The sequence below is a fragment of the Pecten maximus genome, chromosome 19 (assembly GCF_902652985.1).
Source record: "Pecten maximus chromosome 19, xPecMax1.1, whole genome shotgun sequence".
Classification (NCBI taxonomy): Eukaryota; Metazoa; Mollusca; class Bivalvia; order Pectinida; family Pectinidae; genus Pecten; species Pecten maximus.
This window is the reverse complement of record NC_047033.1, coordinates 11,848,986-11,865,616: the sequence shown is the minus strand read 5'-3', so window position 1 is coordinate 11,865,616 and position 16,631 is coordinate 11,848,986. Positions and strand designations below refer to the sequence as shown.

The 16,631-nt window shown below is 38.3% G+C and overlaps 2 protein-coding genes across 3 annotated transcripts; one reads left to right on the top strand and one right to left on the bottom strand.

Annotated features, from left to right (window-relative positions):
* The first annotated feature begins 673 nt into the window (after nucleotides 1-673).
* On the top strand, nucleotides 674-7,317 carry LOC117317638 (acylcarnitine hydrolase-like). Of its 2 annotated transcripts, none has more exons than XM_033872493.1 (3): nucleotides 674-805; nucleotides 1,566-3,152; nucleotides 6,093-7,317. In XM_033872493.1, the coding sequence occupies exons 2-3, from the start codon at nucleotides 1,597-1,599 to the stop codon at nucleotides 6,496-6,498; spliced, it is 1,962 nt and encodes a 653-aa protein (XP_033728384.1). In that variant the 5' UTR covers nucleotides 674-805; nucleotides 1,566-1,596; the 3' UTR covers nucleotides 6,499-7,317. The 2 variants fall into 2 exon arrangements, with proteins under 2 accessions (XP_033728384.1, XP_033728385.1); XM_033872494.1 differs by having other exon boundaries at nucleotides 677-805; nucleotides 1,559-3,152.
* Nucleotides 7,318-7,932: 615 nt separating this feature from the next.
* Nucleotides 7,933-13,062, bottom strand: LOC117317637 (mammalian ependymin-related protein 1-like). Its single transcript, XM_033872492.1, has 5 exons — nucleotides 12,822-13,062; nucleotides 11,642-11,751; nucleotides 11,098-11,219; nucleotides 10,260-10,465; nucleotides 7,933-9,754 (listed from the first exon to the last, which is right to left on the bottom strand). Exons 1-5 carry the CDS (start codon nucleotides 13,045-13,047, stop codon nucleotides 9,552-9,554), a joined length of 867 nt encoding a protein of 288 aa, XP_033728383.1. The 5' UTR covers nucleotides 13,048-13,062; the 3' UTR covers nucleotides 7,933-9,551.
* Between the last annotated feature and the right edge of the window lie 3,569 nt (nucleotides 13,063-16,631).

Below are 16,631 nucleotides of genomic sequence, written 5' to 3'. Positions count from 1 at the left end.
CATTATCAATCATGGTAAGAGAACGACATTTCCTCATGTATGTTAATATTACTCTAGGTATACAACACTTCAGAGATGACCCATTCATTAATAAGATAAAGTTACAGTGTTTTGTCGAACCTATGTCTAAAATGTTTGGAATAATGTAATAATTTACTCCTCCAAAACAGCAATACAAAAGAATATTGTAGAATCGGGCTTTTGTTGCGATGTAGAAACGGTCAGAAATGAGGGTCGTGGCTGAATTAAATGTTTTCTATCTACACCATTAGTGTTGATAAACAAGATAAACTACATGTACCATGGCCGAGTCTCATTATCACCATGTCCATCCACCGTGTCAAGTATAAAAGATTTTGTAGGGTGAACATCTACACCCCATATTAACGCTACATCTACCCTGAATAAAATATATAGTCATACATAGCAGATTAACAGTGGCTGGTCATCTTTCAGCACGCTTTATTAGCTGTCTAAATCCCAATTCAATATATTTTTACGGTGTATAATTTTACTGACCTTGTCATCAGATCACAATTAAAGATAGCCATGAAAAATATTATGCAAAAGCTGCTACAATATTCGTTGTATAGAAATAACTACCAGTTAAGCTTGGATGTACAATCGGGCAACACGCTGGTCATTTCTGTCTCGGACACAGACGGGTACGATGGTCATTAGTAAGGATTAGGATCCGCCCTAATACAGACCATAAGGAATGTTCGCTGGTCCAGTCACTCCGGCCAATGTCGTCACATAGACACGGGTGTTTCCCTGTTGAACGGATCTAGCCATTTACATATAGGTAGGTTTGACTTTCTAGACAATTTTCTACTGCAAAAAAAATATAAAATTTCTAAAATTTGTAAGAAGAACACCCTCTGCGCTGAATTGTATTATTTGTATATAATTTTTTTTATTTGAATCAAAGTCGTCTTATATAGAGATATACTTAAAGAAATATCCCTATATATCTTTGAAAAATCTAGATTACATTTCATATACTAGTATGGATATCAGCAGAAATATAAATAATTTGAGTGTGTCATGTATAAGTCACAATAACGATTAAATTTATAACATATTCTGATTTGATTAATGTCGGTGTCATTGAAGTGCAAAATCTGACCTAAGAGTTTCCAAAAATAATGATCTATCAACGGTTAATAAGCAGGGTAGCCCACTTGAGCATGGTTTTGACAAATGAAAAATTGCCGTTTTTGTTTGTTTTCACGTTGCACTTTAGCTATACTGGGCAATAGCCTGAAGAGCCGTGGCCCGTCGTTTAAACAATTATCATTATCTGAACAGAACATGACATTATATAACTTGCAAGACCTTTGCTTTGGGACTTAAGTATACTACTTTTTTCTTATATATTTATTTTTTTTATTAATTATTATCATTTTCTTTAAACACATGCTATTGCATTTCATTCAAATTTTCTTTAAGTTTTCGTGGAATCTGAAACAACTTTGTAAATAGAATATCAGTCTGTTGCACGAAATACAAATTAAAAACTGAATATGAATTTTAAAATAAAGTTATTATTTTCTAGCTTGCAGCCATCATACGGGATCGGTGAGGCGAGTTGCCATGTATTTCACGATTCTTCTCGTCGCCATTGTGGTAACACTCGTAAAAGGCCAGGAATCTACTATTGTCAACACAAAGATGGGAACACTTGAAGGTTTCGCCATTCCCGCCAAAAATAACGAGAAGAGGGGTGTGGTCCACAGTTTCTTAAATATCCCTTATGCGAAGGCCCCGGAAGGAGATCTCGCCTACAAAAAGCCACAAGAGTACGGTCCTTGGACTGGGGTCCGAGACGCTACCGTCGACGGACCTTTATGCGTACAAGGTTTCAAATTTCCGGGGCCACAGTCGTTTCCGGAATCCACGGATTGTCTGACATTAAACGTAAGAGTGCCCCACAATGTCTCGCGCTCCAATAGTGTCCCTGTGATAATATGGATACACGGGGGCGGGTATTTCTTCGGCGGCGCTCGTTACACGGATGCCTCTGTATTTTCCGTGCTCACAAACACTATCGTTGTGACCCTAAATTTTCGCCTTGGCCTGTACGGACTGCTCTCAACTGGAGACGCCGAATGTCCGGGAAATTTCGCCTTATGGGACCAAAAGATGGGTATAGAGTGGGTTAACAAGTACATCGATGCTTTTGGAGGTGACCCCTCGCGTATAACTCTATTAGGACATTCAACTGGCGCCACTGCCATAGCTTACCATTCCATGATGCCAGACAATATCGGACGATTTCAGCGCATAATTCTCATGGGCGGATCTGCTACTACACCAGGAGAACACAACAAGAATCCACGTAGAAGCCTTGTAGAGATTAATTCGGAGTTTAAATGTGGTGAGTTTACAGAGGAGACTCTCGATAGCAAAGCTTTCATGGAATGTATAAAGAGTAAAAGCACCGATCAGATAGTCACAACTATGACAACATTTGCCGAAAAACTGATGGCACAGGCTACAGGGATTCGATTACGGGGGGTGATGACCGTTGTCACAGATGGGGACTATATAAGGGATGATCCCTCCAAGATGTTGGCGGACAGAAAATCGCGGGAGTATAACATGATCAGATCGCTCGACATTTTGGCGGGAAATGTAGAACAAGAAGGTTCCTCTGTTGCTAGCCTCCTATCAGCAGATATGTATGTCAAATGGAATCTTACAGAGACTGTAGAATTCTCAACAGATTTTCTGTGTACAGAACTGGCACCTGTCGTCGGGAGAGATTTGTTTGACGTGACGTCACCGAATGCTACGAAAGCTATTTGTGACATGTACACTGTTGTAGGCGGAAATGACGTCAATATTCTGAATCAAAGCATTGCATTCTCAAACCTATACGGTGACCTCCTGTCGGTGGCCCCCGTTGCCGAGATGCTCATGACGCATGCACGTGACAACCTGGAGACGTCTGCGTACCAGTACATTTTTATGAAGGAATATCCGTACGGGTATTACTTTGGACGTTGGCCGTGGCAGTATGGAGTGGGGCAGGGACAGGACTTGTCCTACCTTTTTGATGTTTATGCTTACCCATACATGATGGATCAAGACGACCTCGACATGTCCTTGCAATACGTAACCTGGTTTGCCAACTTCGCGCGGAATGGGTAGGTAACACGTGACTCTATAATTATAAAGCCATATTAACACCATCTTCGCTAGCCAAGGCTTCTGATTACGTTACACTACACGAACCCTTGGCAGATATAGTCGTGTTCAAACCGTCGTGCCCTGGAATCCAAGGGCACCCAATCAAATCGCGTTTTACATCCAGGCTTGGATTCACAGTAAACACAAATTGCGGCGCCCAGTGCAGAGCTACATCGTCGACTATGTCATGACATTTTACCTAAAAACAGCGACGTACAATCTTTGGGGAAACATTCGCAGTGATTGTTCAATTAATAGAAGTCATTGATCACATATCTCATCAAAATGACAAAAACCACCATGTGCGTTTGTAAACATCACCGATGAAGTAAATCGGTAACGTTCGTTTTGATTGGTCGAACATTTCATGTGTAAAGGGTGGTAATTTCGAATCTCCGCTAGAGGGCCAGAACTGACGCCTATATCTGCCAAGGGTTCGTGTAGTGTAACGTAATCAGAAGCCTTGGCTAGCGAAGATGCATTAACACAGAAACAGATTAATGTCTTTTGGTGACAGCTCCAATGTTTTTTGGTTTTTGTTTTTCATGTAAATATCCCATTAAGTAAGTTTTTTTTCTTTGCTATTTACTTATAGAATAGATGTAACGTATTAAAATTTTCTCTATAAATCAAAAGCTGGCGGTTATATGAAGACAGGTGTCTCCTTGACACCTTTCCCTATGACCTTGGCTCTTGGTGTGTTATCCTATATGATCTTCCTGTGGGTGTCGCCCTTGACAACTGTTTTCATATGACCTTGATTGTATATAGACAGCCTCTAGACATCCGTTCTAATATGACCTTGGTTTTAGGTGTGCCATCCCATATGATTTTCCTGTTGGTGTCGCCCTTGATACCCGTCCTCATATGACCTCAATTGGATATAAATAGCCCCTAGACACCTGTTATAATGTGACCTTAGGTGTCAGTGTCTCATTAACATAGTCCTAACGTGGCCTTTGCTGATGGCGTCTCTTTGACAGCCATCATCACGTGAATATGGCTGTAGACATCCGTCCTCATATGACCATAGCAGTTGGTGTCGGCCTTACACCTGTACTCGTATGACCTTGGCTATGAGTGTCTCTGTAAAGTCTTTATATTTTTCTGCATAAATATGTAATCAAGTTAAACTTCATAACACCTTAAGGGTTTAGTAAATTTCCGCCAAATCTCCTCAGATACGTCAGTAATCCATAGTGAAATATGGAACAAACATCTGAAAATAAAACGTGAATCAACAATGAGCGCGCCGACTAACACCCCTGAAGGGTAAACAGAACAGCATGTGTTTATAAAATGCGGACAAGTTTCATTGCTAATTTACGGTGGCTTCTTATGTTACACCTATATTTTTGCTTTGTCTAACCGACTCTGTGAGTTGTAGATGATGTTGACATTTGACCCAATATTTATCTTGGCCTTCCTGGTAGCAGCCAATAGATTTGCTTTATGTAAGCTAATCATTCATGACGTTGATTGCCAATCCGCCATTTTCAAAACAAAACAATTTGTGCATGCGTGTATGGCATATTTGTCGCGGTTCATTTACCTATATTGAGAGAAGAGCACCGCAATAGCGATCCCCCGTAATCAGTGGGTAGTTTCCCGGTTTTAATCACAATTATAATGGACGAAGGCATTGAGTCTCCCATTATATCATAATTAGGATATATTTTCTTTCATTTAACATTTTTTAGAAAGGCTTTAACAACCTTCCTCATACATTCTTTTTTTGTTGTATATGTATGTACAAGAGCTATTGGTATACCCTCGACAATCATCCTAATATGTTTGAGTTTTCTTGATAATCGTCAAAATGTGATCCTGACTTTTAGAATCCGCTTGACACCGTCCTCATATGACCTTGTCTCCCATGACAACCATCTTCATATGACTATGGCTGTTTGTGTCTCTTCGACAATTGTCCAAATGACCGTTGTTGACTCCTTGACAACCATGGGTTGGTGTCTCGTTGACAACCATTCCTTTGTAACCCTGGCTGTTGGTGTCTTCCTGAGAGCCATCCTCATATGACTATTGCTGTTGGCGTCCCCTAGACAACCGTCCTCATATGTCCAGGACTGTTGATGTCTCCTTGACACCCGCCCTCGTACCTGTATGATTATGACTGTTGGTGTCTCCATGACACCCGCCCTCGTACCTGTATGATTATGACTGTTGATGTCTCCATGACACCCGCCCTCGTACCTGTATGCTTATGACTGTTGGTGTCTCCATGACACCCGCCCTCGTACCTGTATGCTTATGACTGTTGGTGTCTCCATGACACCCGCCCTCGTACCTGTATGATTATGACTGTTGATGTCTCCTTGACACCCGCCCTCGTACCTGTATGATTATGACTGTTGATGTCTCCTTGACACCCGCCCTCGTACCTGTATGATTATGACTGTTGATATATCTACGACACCCGCCCTCGTACCTGTATGACTGACTCTTATTGCCTCCTTGACAACCTCCCTTATATGACCCTGACTGTTAATGTCCCCTAGACAAACGTCATGATAAAACCCTGGCTGTTGGTGTCACCCTTGACAACCATCCCCATATGGTTGGTTTCTCCTTAGCATTAGTCCTTATATGACCATTGCTGATGGCACCCCCTAGACCCACCTTCATATGACCATGGCAATTGGTGTCGCCTTGACAACCGTACGCATATGACTTTTGGCATTAGTATCTCCTAGTCACCCGTCATCATACATGTATGACCATGACCACGCCTTGACAGCAGTCGTCATATGGCCCTGGATGTTGGTGTCTCTATGACAGCCATCCTCATATGTCTATACATTTTTTTCGAATACACGTAGTACATGCACTTTGTTGTTATACTTAAAATGAAAACAGAATATTCTTTTTATGTTTTTCAGTAACCCGAACTCTGCGAATCCGAATGTCACGTGGCCTAGGTATACGTACGAAGAGAGGGCCTATCTTGAGTTGGATCTTGTTCCAGTTCCAAAGAACAACTTGTGGCCTCAAAGAATAAACTTCTGGCTAGATACATTCCCCCGTCTGGTTGCAGATATATTGGCCCCTCCGACAACGACAACTACTACAACTACAACTACAACTACTACTACAACCACGACAACCACAACCACAACGCCTCGGCCTACCACTCCTAAACCTGTCTCCCCAACACCTGCACCGTCGCAGCCAGGCAATGCCGGAAGTGAGGCAAACACAGACAATGGTATTAATGCCGGACGGAGAATAAGTTCTGGGGGATACCTATTCTTGTTTGTTTTCGCTTCAATTTTGGCAAGCTTATAGAAGACCTCGTGTGTCAATACAGACTGACTATTCATTCTGGGATACGTATTATACGTTTATTTTCAGTTTGAATGAAACAAGAATGCCCAGATCGTGTTTTACTTTATGTCAATTACATTGGTTTATTGAATTATTTGATGACATAAATGCCAATACCTTAGCCAAGATATGCTGTTTTACTTAGAATATGAAAAGGGACGGAACTCTTACATTGCATGTTGTTTTATCTGGGTAAATTGCATTCAGTCCTTTTGCAATTTTTTTTTTATTTAAGCGAGTTTTCTATGCATTAAAAATTCCCCCATCGCAATTATCGACCATATATATGTTGGATATTTATCACTTATGAACCTTTGAAGAGGTCATTATGGTGTTATATCAACAGGAAGGAAAATATTACCCAAATGGTGAAGCCTGAAGTCAATATTTTCTAATAGGTTGATATAACACCATATTAACCGAAATCAAAGGTTCTTAACTTTTTTATTACATTTGTATACATATTTAACTGTTTATAGTTATTGTCTTGAACAATGTATGAACATTCATTTATTATGAAATAGTCTTATCTTAAAAGTGGTAATCCGGACAAATGCATACAATCAACAAACGTGTTCTATTCTTACAGAAAACGAAAATTTGAAACATGCAAACTAATAAAAGTCCTAAATACAGGTATGCATATTTAGAAATATAGAGCCCGTGCGATCTTTCAACCAATCAGAACAAAGGAAAATCTTGCCATGTAGTATTTAGGTATACCTGAAGCATGAATTTGTATCATTTTTTTAAATAAAAGAAATATTCACCAAGTCTTAATATTTTAAATGACATTTGTTTATTTTCTCTGCTTTTTTGTAATGATTTTTTTGTGTGTTTTATTGTTTAAAAGTTAACTATATGATGAGGGACATGTGCGATTTCGTTATTTCGCCATTTGAGCGTCGCCTCTTCGTAGAGACTGATTTAAATAACGAAAACTAATGATAACATTAAGTCACTTTCTAGCGATACGAAGGATTATACACTGCTGTTTATCGCTATTTCATCAAATAAATCTCAAAAACGATAATCGTAGATTTTCATTATGTCGTAATGAGATATTGACGTTTAGTGAGACGAAATCTCGCACAACATGTTTCGTTATTTCATTTTGACGGAAAAGTAATGTAGGCGTGTCTAATTACGTGTGTTAATGATATAGGTCAATTTTATAATGACCCTGCCCAAATCTATTGTTAACTACACTCTTTAATGTTCTCAATGGAAGCATTCCTGAAACAAAAAATGTTGGGAAGCGCCAATTCGTCATTGTGATAATCTTTTAACTGACGCTAAAACTTTTGTACGCAAAAGTAAGAACATTCTGTAGTATAGTGTTGTCCACATGTACGTCCAACAAAGGGAAAAGTCACCGCAACAGAAAGCCAGATGTAAGTCTTCTAAACATTTATTGAACAACACAAAGTCATTTTTCGTACATTTGAGTATTAAGAGGTACTTATCCGAAATAATCTACAATTTTGCGATTTTTGTTCCGGAATCAAGAAAGAAGTTTCACATGCTAAGGACACATATTTACAATCATAACAGTCATACGACACTGTAGCACATCCTCACGTACTCACACAACTCCAAAATCTCATAAAATATATTTCTTAAATCTTTATGCGATAAACAATACATATATGATATATATGAGTGCAATGGTTGATTCTAAAGGCTACACTATGCGGTGAAAAGCTAACACGACGAAACAGCTATAAACAAATAGATTTACTACATGCATATCATACACGAACTCAAACAAACATATTTTATCTTTTCATTATTACAAGCAAATAATCCAGTCAAGTATCAAATTAATCAAAGAGGAGATGCTCGTCAACGTTTTGGCATATATTTTGAATAATATATCCAGCGCATGCGCATACAAATTCTTGTCGAAAAGAAAAGGTGAAAAATGTTTTGTTCGTGAATGAAGCACTATCACAATACAGCTTTGGAGGTTCCATTATAAAATGGCGTTATATACAGGGGGAGATAACTCGTACATTGGCAGGGGAAGCAAGATTATAAACAAGGGAGCTAATTCATATAAGTTATTACAACGGGAGTGTTCTAGGGTAACCATATACAAAATCAGCAGGATCATGTACAAGGCAGGTAAGGATAGTATGGCTATAACAAATAAGCTTTAATTTAGAGGTATCCCAGTCGGAAAACCATTCATACATTTTCGTTACTCTTAAGAATGTCAGAAATATCAGAGCGGTTCTTCGATTCGGAGGGTTTACACTATACAGCGCGGATTGATTCAAGATAAATCATTTTGAAGGAAGTTTATTATTGTCGGTGAGGGGAGGTAACTATGACGGTGAAGGGGAGGTAACTATGACGTTAAGGGGAGGTAACTATGATATCCAAACTAAATGGTTATATCTTACTTTTGACTACGTATTGCACTATTGCCTTGCCAGTATACTTCGCACAACTGCGAACGTATTTAAACATATAATTCTATTGAAAGACGCGATATATCAAACACATTTATACAAACCAAACAGTTCAAAGCACCAACTTAAGGAAATTGGTCTAAACTTTCGTCTAAGAGACGTCCGGATATTATTTCACATTAATTCGCACAAAACCCTTACAAAAACAAACAAACAAACTAACTAACTAACTAACTTAAAATGACATATGATGTCATTATCCGTAATCAAACGGACAAAAAATAGATTCACTTTCACTTCATAAAATCATATTTCAATGTCAACGAGTACAATGACATTTTGATGTTAGTTGAAATCGATTTCACTCTAAAAGCTAGGCATGACAAATGCACTTAAAAAGCTAAATCGACTTTCTGTTAGAACTAAAATTGGCACCATGCGGAACAAGTAAATATTTTAGTTTAAAATTTGTGCTAAGATGACCATGTTTATTGAAATATAAGGTTTCCTTTCGTTACTATTTTTTTTTTTTTTGTTTCGTTCATTCTCCATGCATAGCATTCTTACATTTCATTATGACGTCACTTCCTGTATTGTTTACTTGTGTGTGAATTGCATGTTCTTTTCCCACTTGGCCATTTGACACTCCTTCGGAACAATGAAATCGTTTGGGTTCGGAATACCCTCGACTAGATCGTACCAGCTAGTGGTGACAGAGTTGGTGACGTTGTTGTCTGATATTTCAACCATCTTTATTGGGTAACAGTTGACCAATGAAAACTGTATGTAGAACATCGCATCTGAAATTTGAAAAAAAGGTAATAATTGAGTGGAAAATACGTTATCATTGAGATATGTGTTTAAGGATTATATTGTCCTGATCGCAAAACATATTTTTAGATAAAGATATATGATAGCAATAACCTATTTAGTTTTCTGATGAGAGTTGGAAGTACAATTTAAAAGTTGTTTATAAAGAACCATTTTTTCATGAAATATTGTTGATAAAGTGTGTAAATGAGCGAAGAATAAGTATGTATACAAAGTCATCGTGAATCTGTTGACATGTCGGAAATATTACAATTCAAACGAGCATGTAGCATTATGAATGTAAATGCATGAAGATCAGCAAATTTATGTCAGTCAATTAGAATACTAATCACTCCGAATGGGGCCGATGGAAGACATTTCAACCAATATAAAAACTATTTCGGAAGAATGTCATGAGTTATGTCCCCCTAGTGGTTATGAACCGTCAACATCCGTTACAAAAATAAATAATAAACAAATAAGATTATGTCTTACTTTTACGGTAGGGGATTTTGTCTGACCATTCTTGCACGACAAAGCTCTCGCCTGGTCCACCAAGAGTCGCCTCCCCTTCAAACGTAGCGTTGGCGGGGATTCCGACCGGGCGCCACTGCCGCGGGACGCTTTTCGTACACTCTTTGCTCCTTATGTCAATTTTGTACATGACGTTTTCGTTGGCGAACTCCATGAACTCGTAAAATCTGCAAATAAATCAAAAAGTCCCTATCCATTTATTTTATAATTTCACATCAGATTTATATTTCCTGCTCCGCGATAATTAATGTAATTTAGGACTTACAGAAATGTAGACTCATACAAAGAAATACATAGCGACAAAAGGGAATATTCTATAAATAATCACTCATAGTGTAGATTGATTGGTTTGGTTTGGTTTATTTTGTTTAACGTCCTATTAACAGCCAGGGTTATTTAAGGACGTGTCAGGATTTGGAGGTGAAGGAAAGCCGGAGTACCCGGAGAAAAACTACCGGCCTACCCAGAGGTGGAGGGCTAGTGATAAAGTGTCGGGATACCTTTACCACTCGTCCACCGCGGCCCCGCCCATTTTAGAGTGAACTGTAGATATATATAAATTGTAATTGTTTTGTATCTGCTCAAAGGCATTATTGCCTAATGCAAAATAAAGACATAAAGACATAAAGACATATATATATTAACACATTGCCGATTGGTTGGTACTAAAAATGTTGAAGATGCCTGCCGGTTTGGTTCGTATTTTTTAACCGAAACTATTGTTCGTGTCAAACTGTCGTACATATTTAATCGATAAATGTATCGATGACTGGGTCAATGAGTGCCCGGATGTACTTACTTCTGTCCCGGCATTCCTACGTCCATCTCCTCAAACAGCACTCGACGCCTGTTAATAGCATCGTAAATGTACAAGTAACGGTTGACGAAATCCGCCTCGTGGTCGAAAAGTGCCGCCCTGGCCTTGAATTGAAAATATCATTGATTAACATCAGAAGAAATAGAAAAATTTTAAAATGCATTAATTCATTGTACATTTCCCTCTAAAATATTGGCTAAACCAGAATCGAAGTCCGTGACAAAACTTGACGTTGTCATGGGAGATTTATAGAATGTCATTAATATATTATTGAATAACATGTTATAGTAAGAAGGTTTTTTTTCGTCTTCATTTAAGAATAATGATAAATAATCGAATCGATATGGCCCAACTTTTCGTCGATATGTCTTATATTAAGGAAATTCATACATGTATACTTGCAAATTTCTACAGGAAAGAGTCCTAGCTACGGAACCTCGGTATTCTTATAGGAAAAATTTATGGAGTGTCCTTCAATCAAGGAATACTAATGAAACACTTGAGCATCTTACTGTTATATACTTACATGGAACTGTGTCGGGGCTATACATGGTCGTGGGTTCTGTGCCTGGACGGACACAAAACACACTAGAACGGATAACAGAATCGCTCTCAACATGTCTGCCTCAGTCTGATCTGGAGATAAAGTAAAACATTTGACTAATAGAATCGATAGCAATTTCAAATAAACTTTTGTTATCCCAAAAGCTACCTGTATCGGTTCTTCACCCTTGAAGTGTTTATGGTTTAAAATGGCTGATACAAAGTCCGAGAGCCGCTTTCCTAAAGTCTACAAATTAAGATAAACCTCTATAGTTGTCAGTTGTCACTTTACTTACGGTCAAAATCTCATATTCGTTATTGTATTTCTACAAATGTTATTATTGACTTTCCTCAATATGAAATAACCAACTATTTTATGTTGGTATGTTGATGAGCAATTTTTTGTAATATGATGACATTTTGATGTAACAGAGCTACAGTTGGAATGGTGGACAGGAAGTCAACGGTTCCAAAACCGGAAGTTGATTTTTTAAGAACGGTTTTTGTTGTTTCAAGAGTTAAAGACGTTTCCCGGTATGATAATTTGTCATCGGAAAGATAGAACAGTGTTCTAAATTATATGCTACATAAGTTATATAAGGCTTTTTTTCGTGTCAAAGTAAAATCTTGTCATAATTAGATCCGTCAATCAAAATTTTTGGCGTAATATGAAAGGTTTTGAAAATGCATGTAAAACGTATATCAGTCAAGTATGCATTTATTATAGTAACATGGATATTGTTACAAAATGGTGGACGGGTCTCAGGTCTTGAATATCTTGGCGATAAGAAAATCTCGGGTTAATCGTAATCTTGTGCGTGTGTTGGGGTTGTATTGAGATTTAAATTAATTTGTAAAAGTCACATTTCCTGTAATATGAAATTATGAATAAAACACATCCTGACCTCTTTGATAATATATTTGACTAATTTTTAACACTAAACATGTATCATCAATTTCATCCGTTCTTTAACATCCTGTATGATATTTATAATACAAATTATGCCCGGATATCTGATTGCATAACATGCTTGCATTACACAATTATCTACAGTACATCATAGGAATTATTACTAAAATAATTATAATGAAGTTAGTTATTGTTTGATAGAAATAAAGAATATACTTTAGAATTATCTATGACATATAGTATTAGTACTTACTTGGGCGACAGGTGCCGGTTTGGAGAATTCTGGTTCTGTGGGGGTGGTGTTTTATACCTACGTCATGTGACTGCCGTCCCTGACCCTCACACCCGTTCCTGAATGATCCTGTCGTTATCAATCTACTCGGAATGCCTCTAGGGTTATTCTTCAGACAGCACAATAAATGACGAGAGTGCCTTATTGAGTATGCGTTTATCAGTCTTGCATGATGCTGAAGTGGCATGTGGTTGTATGTATATGATATCGGGGTTTATAAAACTTTGACCCAATCGTCGGTCATCAGATCGACAGATAGGATGAGCGGGCTACCAATGTTCCACGTATCGTAATCAAAGTAGTTGTAGCAGTTGTAAAGATAAAGGCACTGATATCGACAGATACAGACAGTGTACCCTTTACACGTTACTACTACCCTAGGATGGGTTCAGTAGGGGTCTGAACGTGTCCCCAGGACTGGTATACACTGTACTGCCGGTCTGAGCGTGTCTGGGGACAATTACATATACTATATACGTACCCAAAGTTGCATTGGTTCACATCAGAGGAAAGAAATATAAGACAGTATTTCGATGTAGGAAGAAAAGTTCCGTCAAATCCCGATTGTCCAAAAACTTTGTTTACTTAAAGGTTTTTTTTTACGAAAAATGAAAAAAAAGTAAATCAAAAATATATATACATAAAAAAAAAACAAACGAAAAATGTAATAAAACAACAAACATGAAAAAACATAGTGAACATACGATTTATATTAAGAATGCATGACACAGCTAATTGTTGCAAGCTCTTATGATAATGGCATTTATGTTTTATTTTTACAGTGGAGTTTATTTCAAATTTCAGCAAACGCAATTAACTAATCAAAGATGCCATATCACCAAAAGCACATACCCTGCCTTATTCTGATTAAAACATAGACCACCATTATACACGTTGTGTTTCGTAGTATATAATGATATGTTCATATGTATTTTAATCTGATTGACTTTGCCTCTCACAAAAATTGAACAGAGCAACACCCTTATGTGGAAGCATATCTTAATAATGAACACAAACAGACAGGAACAAAATATGTAACAATGATCGCTTATCAGACCGAAAGTTACATACTAAAGAGAGAACATAATAGAATTATCTCGGGATGCAAATAATTATTTCTCAATTTTGAACTTAAAATTAAAACCTTCATCTTTTGGAGGTTGGTAAAAGCTTAAAGTATGTTACGTAATTTATATATAAATTGTATAAAAATATATGACAGCCCGCGATGACAGAGTGGTTAAGGTGTCCCGACACTGGTCCTCCACCTCTGGGTTGCGAGTTTGAAACCCACGTGGGGCAGTTGCCTGGTATTGATCGTAGGCCGATGGGTTTTCTCCGGGTACTCCGGCTTTCCTCCACCTCAAAAACCTAGCACGTCCTTAAATGACCCTGGCTTTTAAAAGGACGTTAAACAAAAACAAACCAAACTAAAACTGTCACCCCGACGGTTTGGGTTTATTATTGTTTAACGTTCTACCATTATTTAGAGATATTAGGAATCGAACTCGCCCACTCACCCTTTAGGAATCGAACCCGCCCAATCACCCGTTAGAAATCGAACTCGCCCGTTAGGATTCGACCTTGCCCAATTACCCGTTAGGAATCGAACTCGCCCGTTAGGATTCGACCTTGCCCAATTACCGTTAGGAATCGAACTCGCCCGTTAGGAATCGATCTTGCCCAATTACCCGTTAGGAATCGACCTTGCCCAATTACCCGTTAGGAATCGAACTCGCCCGTTAGAATTCGACCTTGCCCAATTACCCGTTAGGAATCGAACTCGCCCGTTAGGAATCAAGTGCGTGGCTGGTTTATCCTATCTTTTTACTTTAATGTTTTATCAATACAGATAAAGAATTGATTCAGACTAGTCGGTAGGGAGTAAGTTAGTTATGAATTCTTAACGGTCCATCAGCATTTTATAGGTCATAAGGGCCAAACAGTGGTGAGTAAAAATGATACCAAGTGTTTTATTTGTCTGACAAGTTTCTGTGTCAATAAAATGTGAAGTTTGTTAGAATTGCATATCTCTGTTATCAAACCATCAACCTTTCAAGGACAGCGCGTGACGACAGCTCGTCACGAGATATTATCACGAGACGGGTCATTAACTGATAAACAACTTATCGTAAAACGTCGGAGATTACATATATTTTCACTTTCAAACATAACAGTTAGCTCCGTAATTATTTGCAGACAATTAAATGCTTGAATTAAACATTTTATTGCATTTTCTAAAAACAAGGGGACTGGCAAAAGTTGTACAACAAAGCCCTTTCGTCACCACCTAAGTAATAAAATATCGAAAAAACATTCACACATATATAGTTTTTAAATCCTGATGTCATTTCTAATTTCTCTGACTTCATTAGACAGCCTAGTGTCTTGTTTGTCAAGGAAAATACTGCAGGTTTTATTTAACACAGTGCCAATGTATATCGAAAACGAGGCGACATCAACATGGTGTTAAGTAAAAACCACAGAAAAAAAAATAAAAACAAAAAAAAGTCTCAAAATGTGTTATACCTATACACATTAGGGAAGGACCAAATACATATTGGTTATTACTTATTGTCAGGTCCCTGTGGCCTGTTCCATAATTGCTCATTAAGGTAATGGGGAAACAAGAGGAGATGCATAGTCGGTGTATAACCGTATGGCGGGTTATTAGTATATATATTCAATTAGCGAGTTTAGCATGACAGTAGCCATTGATTAGAAGCAGCGAAGACAATTGACAATAACAATATATCTTTTGGTCTCAGTTTCATGAACAATCCTCAAGTTAAATTTGTACGTAAGACAGAACTACTGGAGACTTTTCTCTTTGTTTTTATGTCTTAATTTCTCCCGAATCAAACAAAGTGTTATATCTAATGCCCCTGTCACACTTGACCGGATTGGTGTACCGGACATCAACGGATAGAAATTTTTGTTATCCGGTGGTATACGGTGGCAAAGTTGTCAGTCCGGTAGAAAAATCCAAACTGACGACGTACTTGCACCGAATATGGAACGGATAAAACGTACCAATAACGAACATGTAACGTACGGCTACCGTACTACCAACCGGGTGTCTCCGAATGAGTAACGAACAACAAACGAACATGAACCGGTGAATCAGGACGTGTACAGGATGCATTCCGGACAAACCGAACACCTAACGGACATTAACGCGCGCGTGCAGAAAAAAACAAGATATATGCATTTCTCCGGCGATCAGTTGTCAAAAAGTTACAGTGCTGACTGCCTCGCCAAAATGCCTCGCGGTAGAAAAATGAAAAAAAACGTTCCTGCAAAAGCGCAAGACACAGACAGACAGAAGTGTCGATGCTGTTGCACAGGAAACTGAAACAGAGCATTTCTGCGGCCCTAAACTGCACAGAAACTTTAGTCTGACATTCCATGCTGTCTGTGAATCTAATTTGGAAGCTTCCAAGAACCTTTTTATATGCCTGCGATAATTAATCAGTTTCTGTCGGTAGTCAGTTCCTCCCCCTGTAGGTATCCTGTAGGTATTCTGTATTAATCCGTTCTGTGCGTGTTATCCGTTTTCAATCCGTTTGTCTATTCGTCGTGTCCGGTGTTAATCCTGCAAGCATCCTGTGTTTGTCCGTTATGTGTCCATTATGTGTTCGTTATGTGTCCGCTGAAGGTCCGGTTTATGCGTGGCGTATGCGTTCAAGTTCCATCAACGGACTGGGTAACGCATGCCCCCCGTACACCTACCGCATATAAACGAACAATGACAGGATATATACAGGACAA

Excerpts from the sequence above, each read along its gene's own strand:
- LOC117317638 (XM_033872493.1), top strand. The coding sequence starts at position 1,597 with ATGTATTTCACGATTCTTCTCGTCGCCATTGTGGTAACACTCGTAAAA. Across the intron at positions 3,153-6,092 it reads GCCAACTTCGCGCGGAATGG|TAACCCGAACTCTGCGAATC; the intron begins GTAGGTAACACG and ends TATGTTTTTCAG.
- LOC117317637 (XM_033872492.1), bottom strand. The coding sequence starts at position 13,047 with ATGCCACTTCAGCATCATGCAAGACTGATAAACGCATACTCAATAAGG. Across the intron at positions 11,752-12,821 it reads AACCGGCACCTGTCGCCCAA|ATCAGACTGAGGCAGACATG; the intron begins GTAAGTACTAAT and ends CTTTATCTCCAG. Across the intron at positions 11,220-11,641 it reads TAGCCCCGACACAGTTCCAT|GCCAGGGCGGCACTTTTCGA; the intron begins GTAAGTATATAA and ends TTTCAATTCAAG.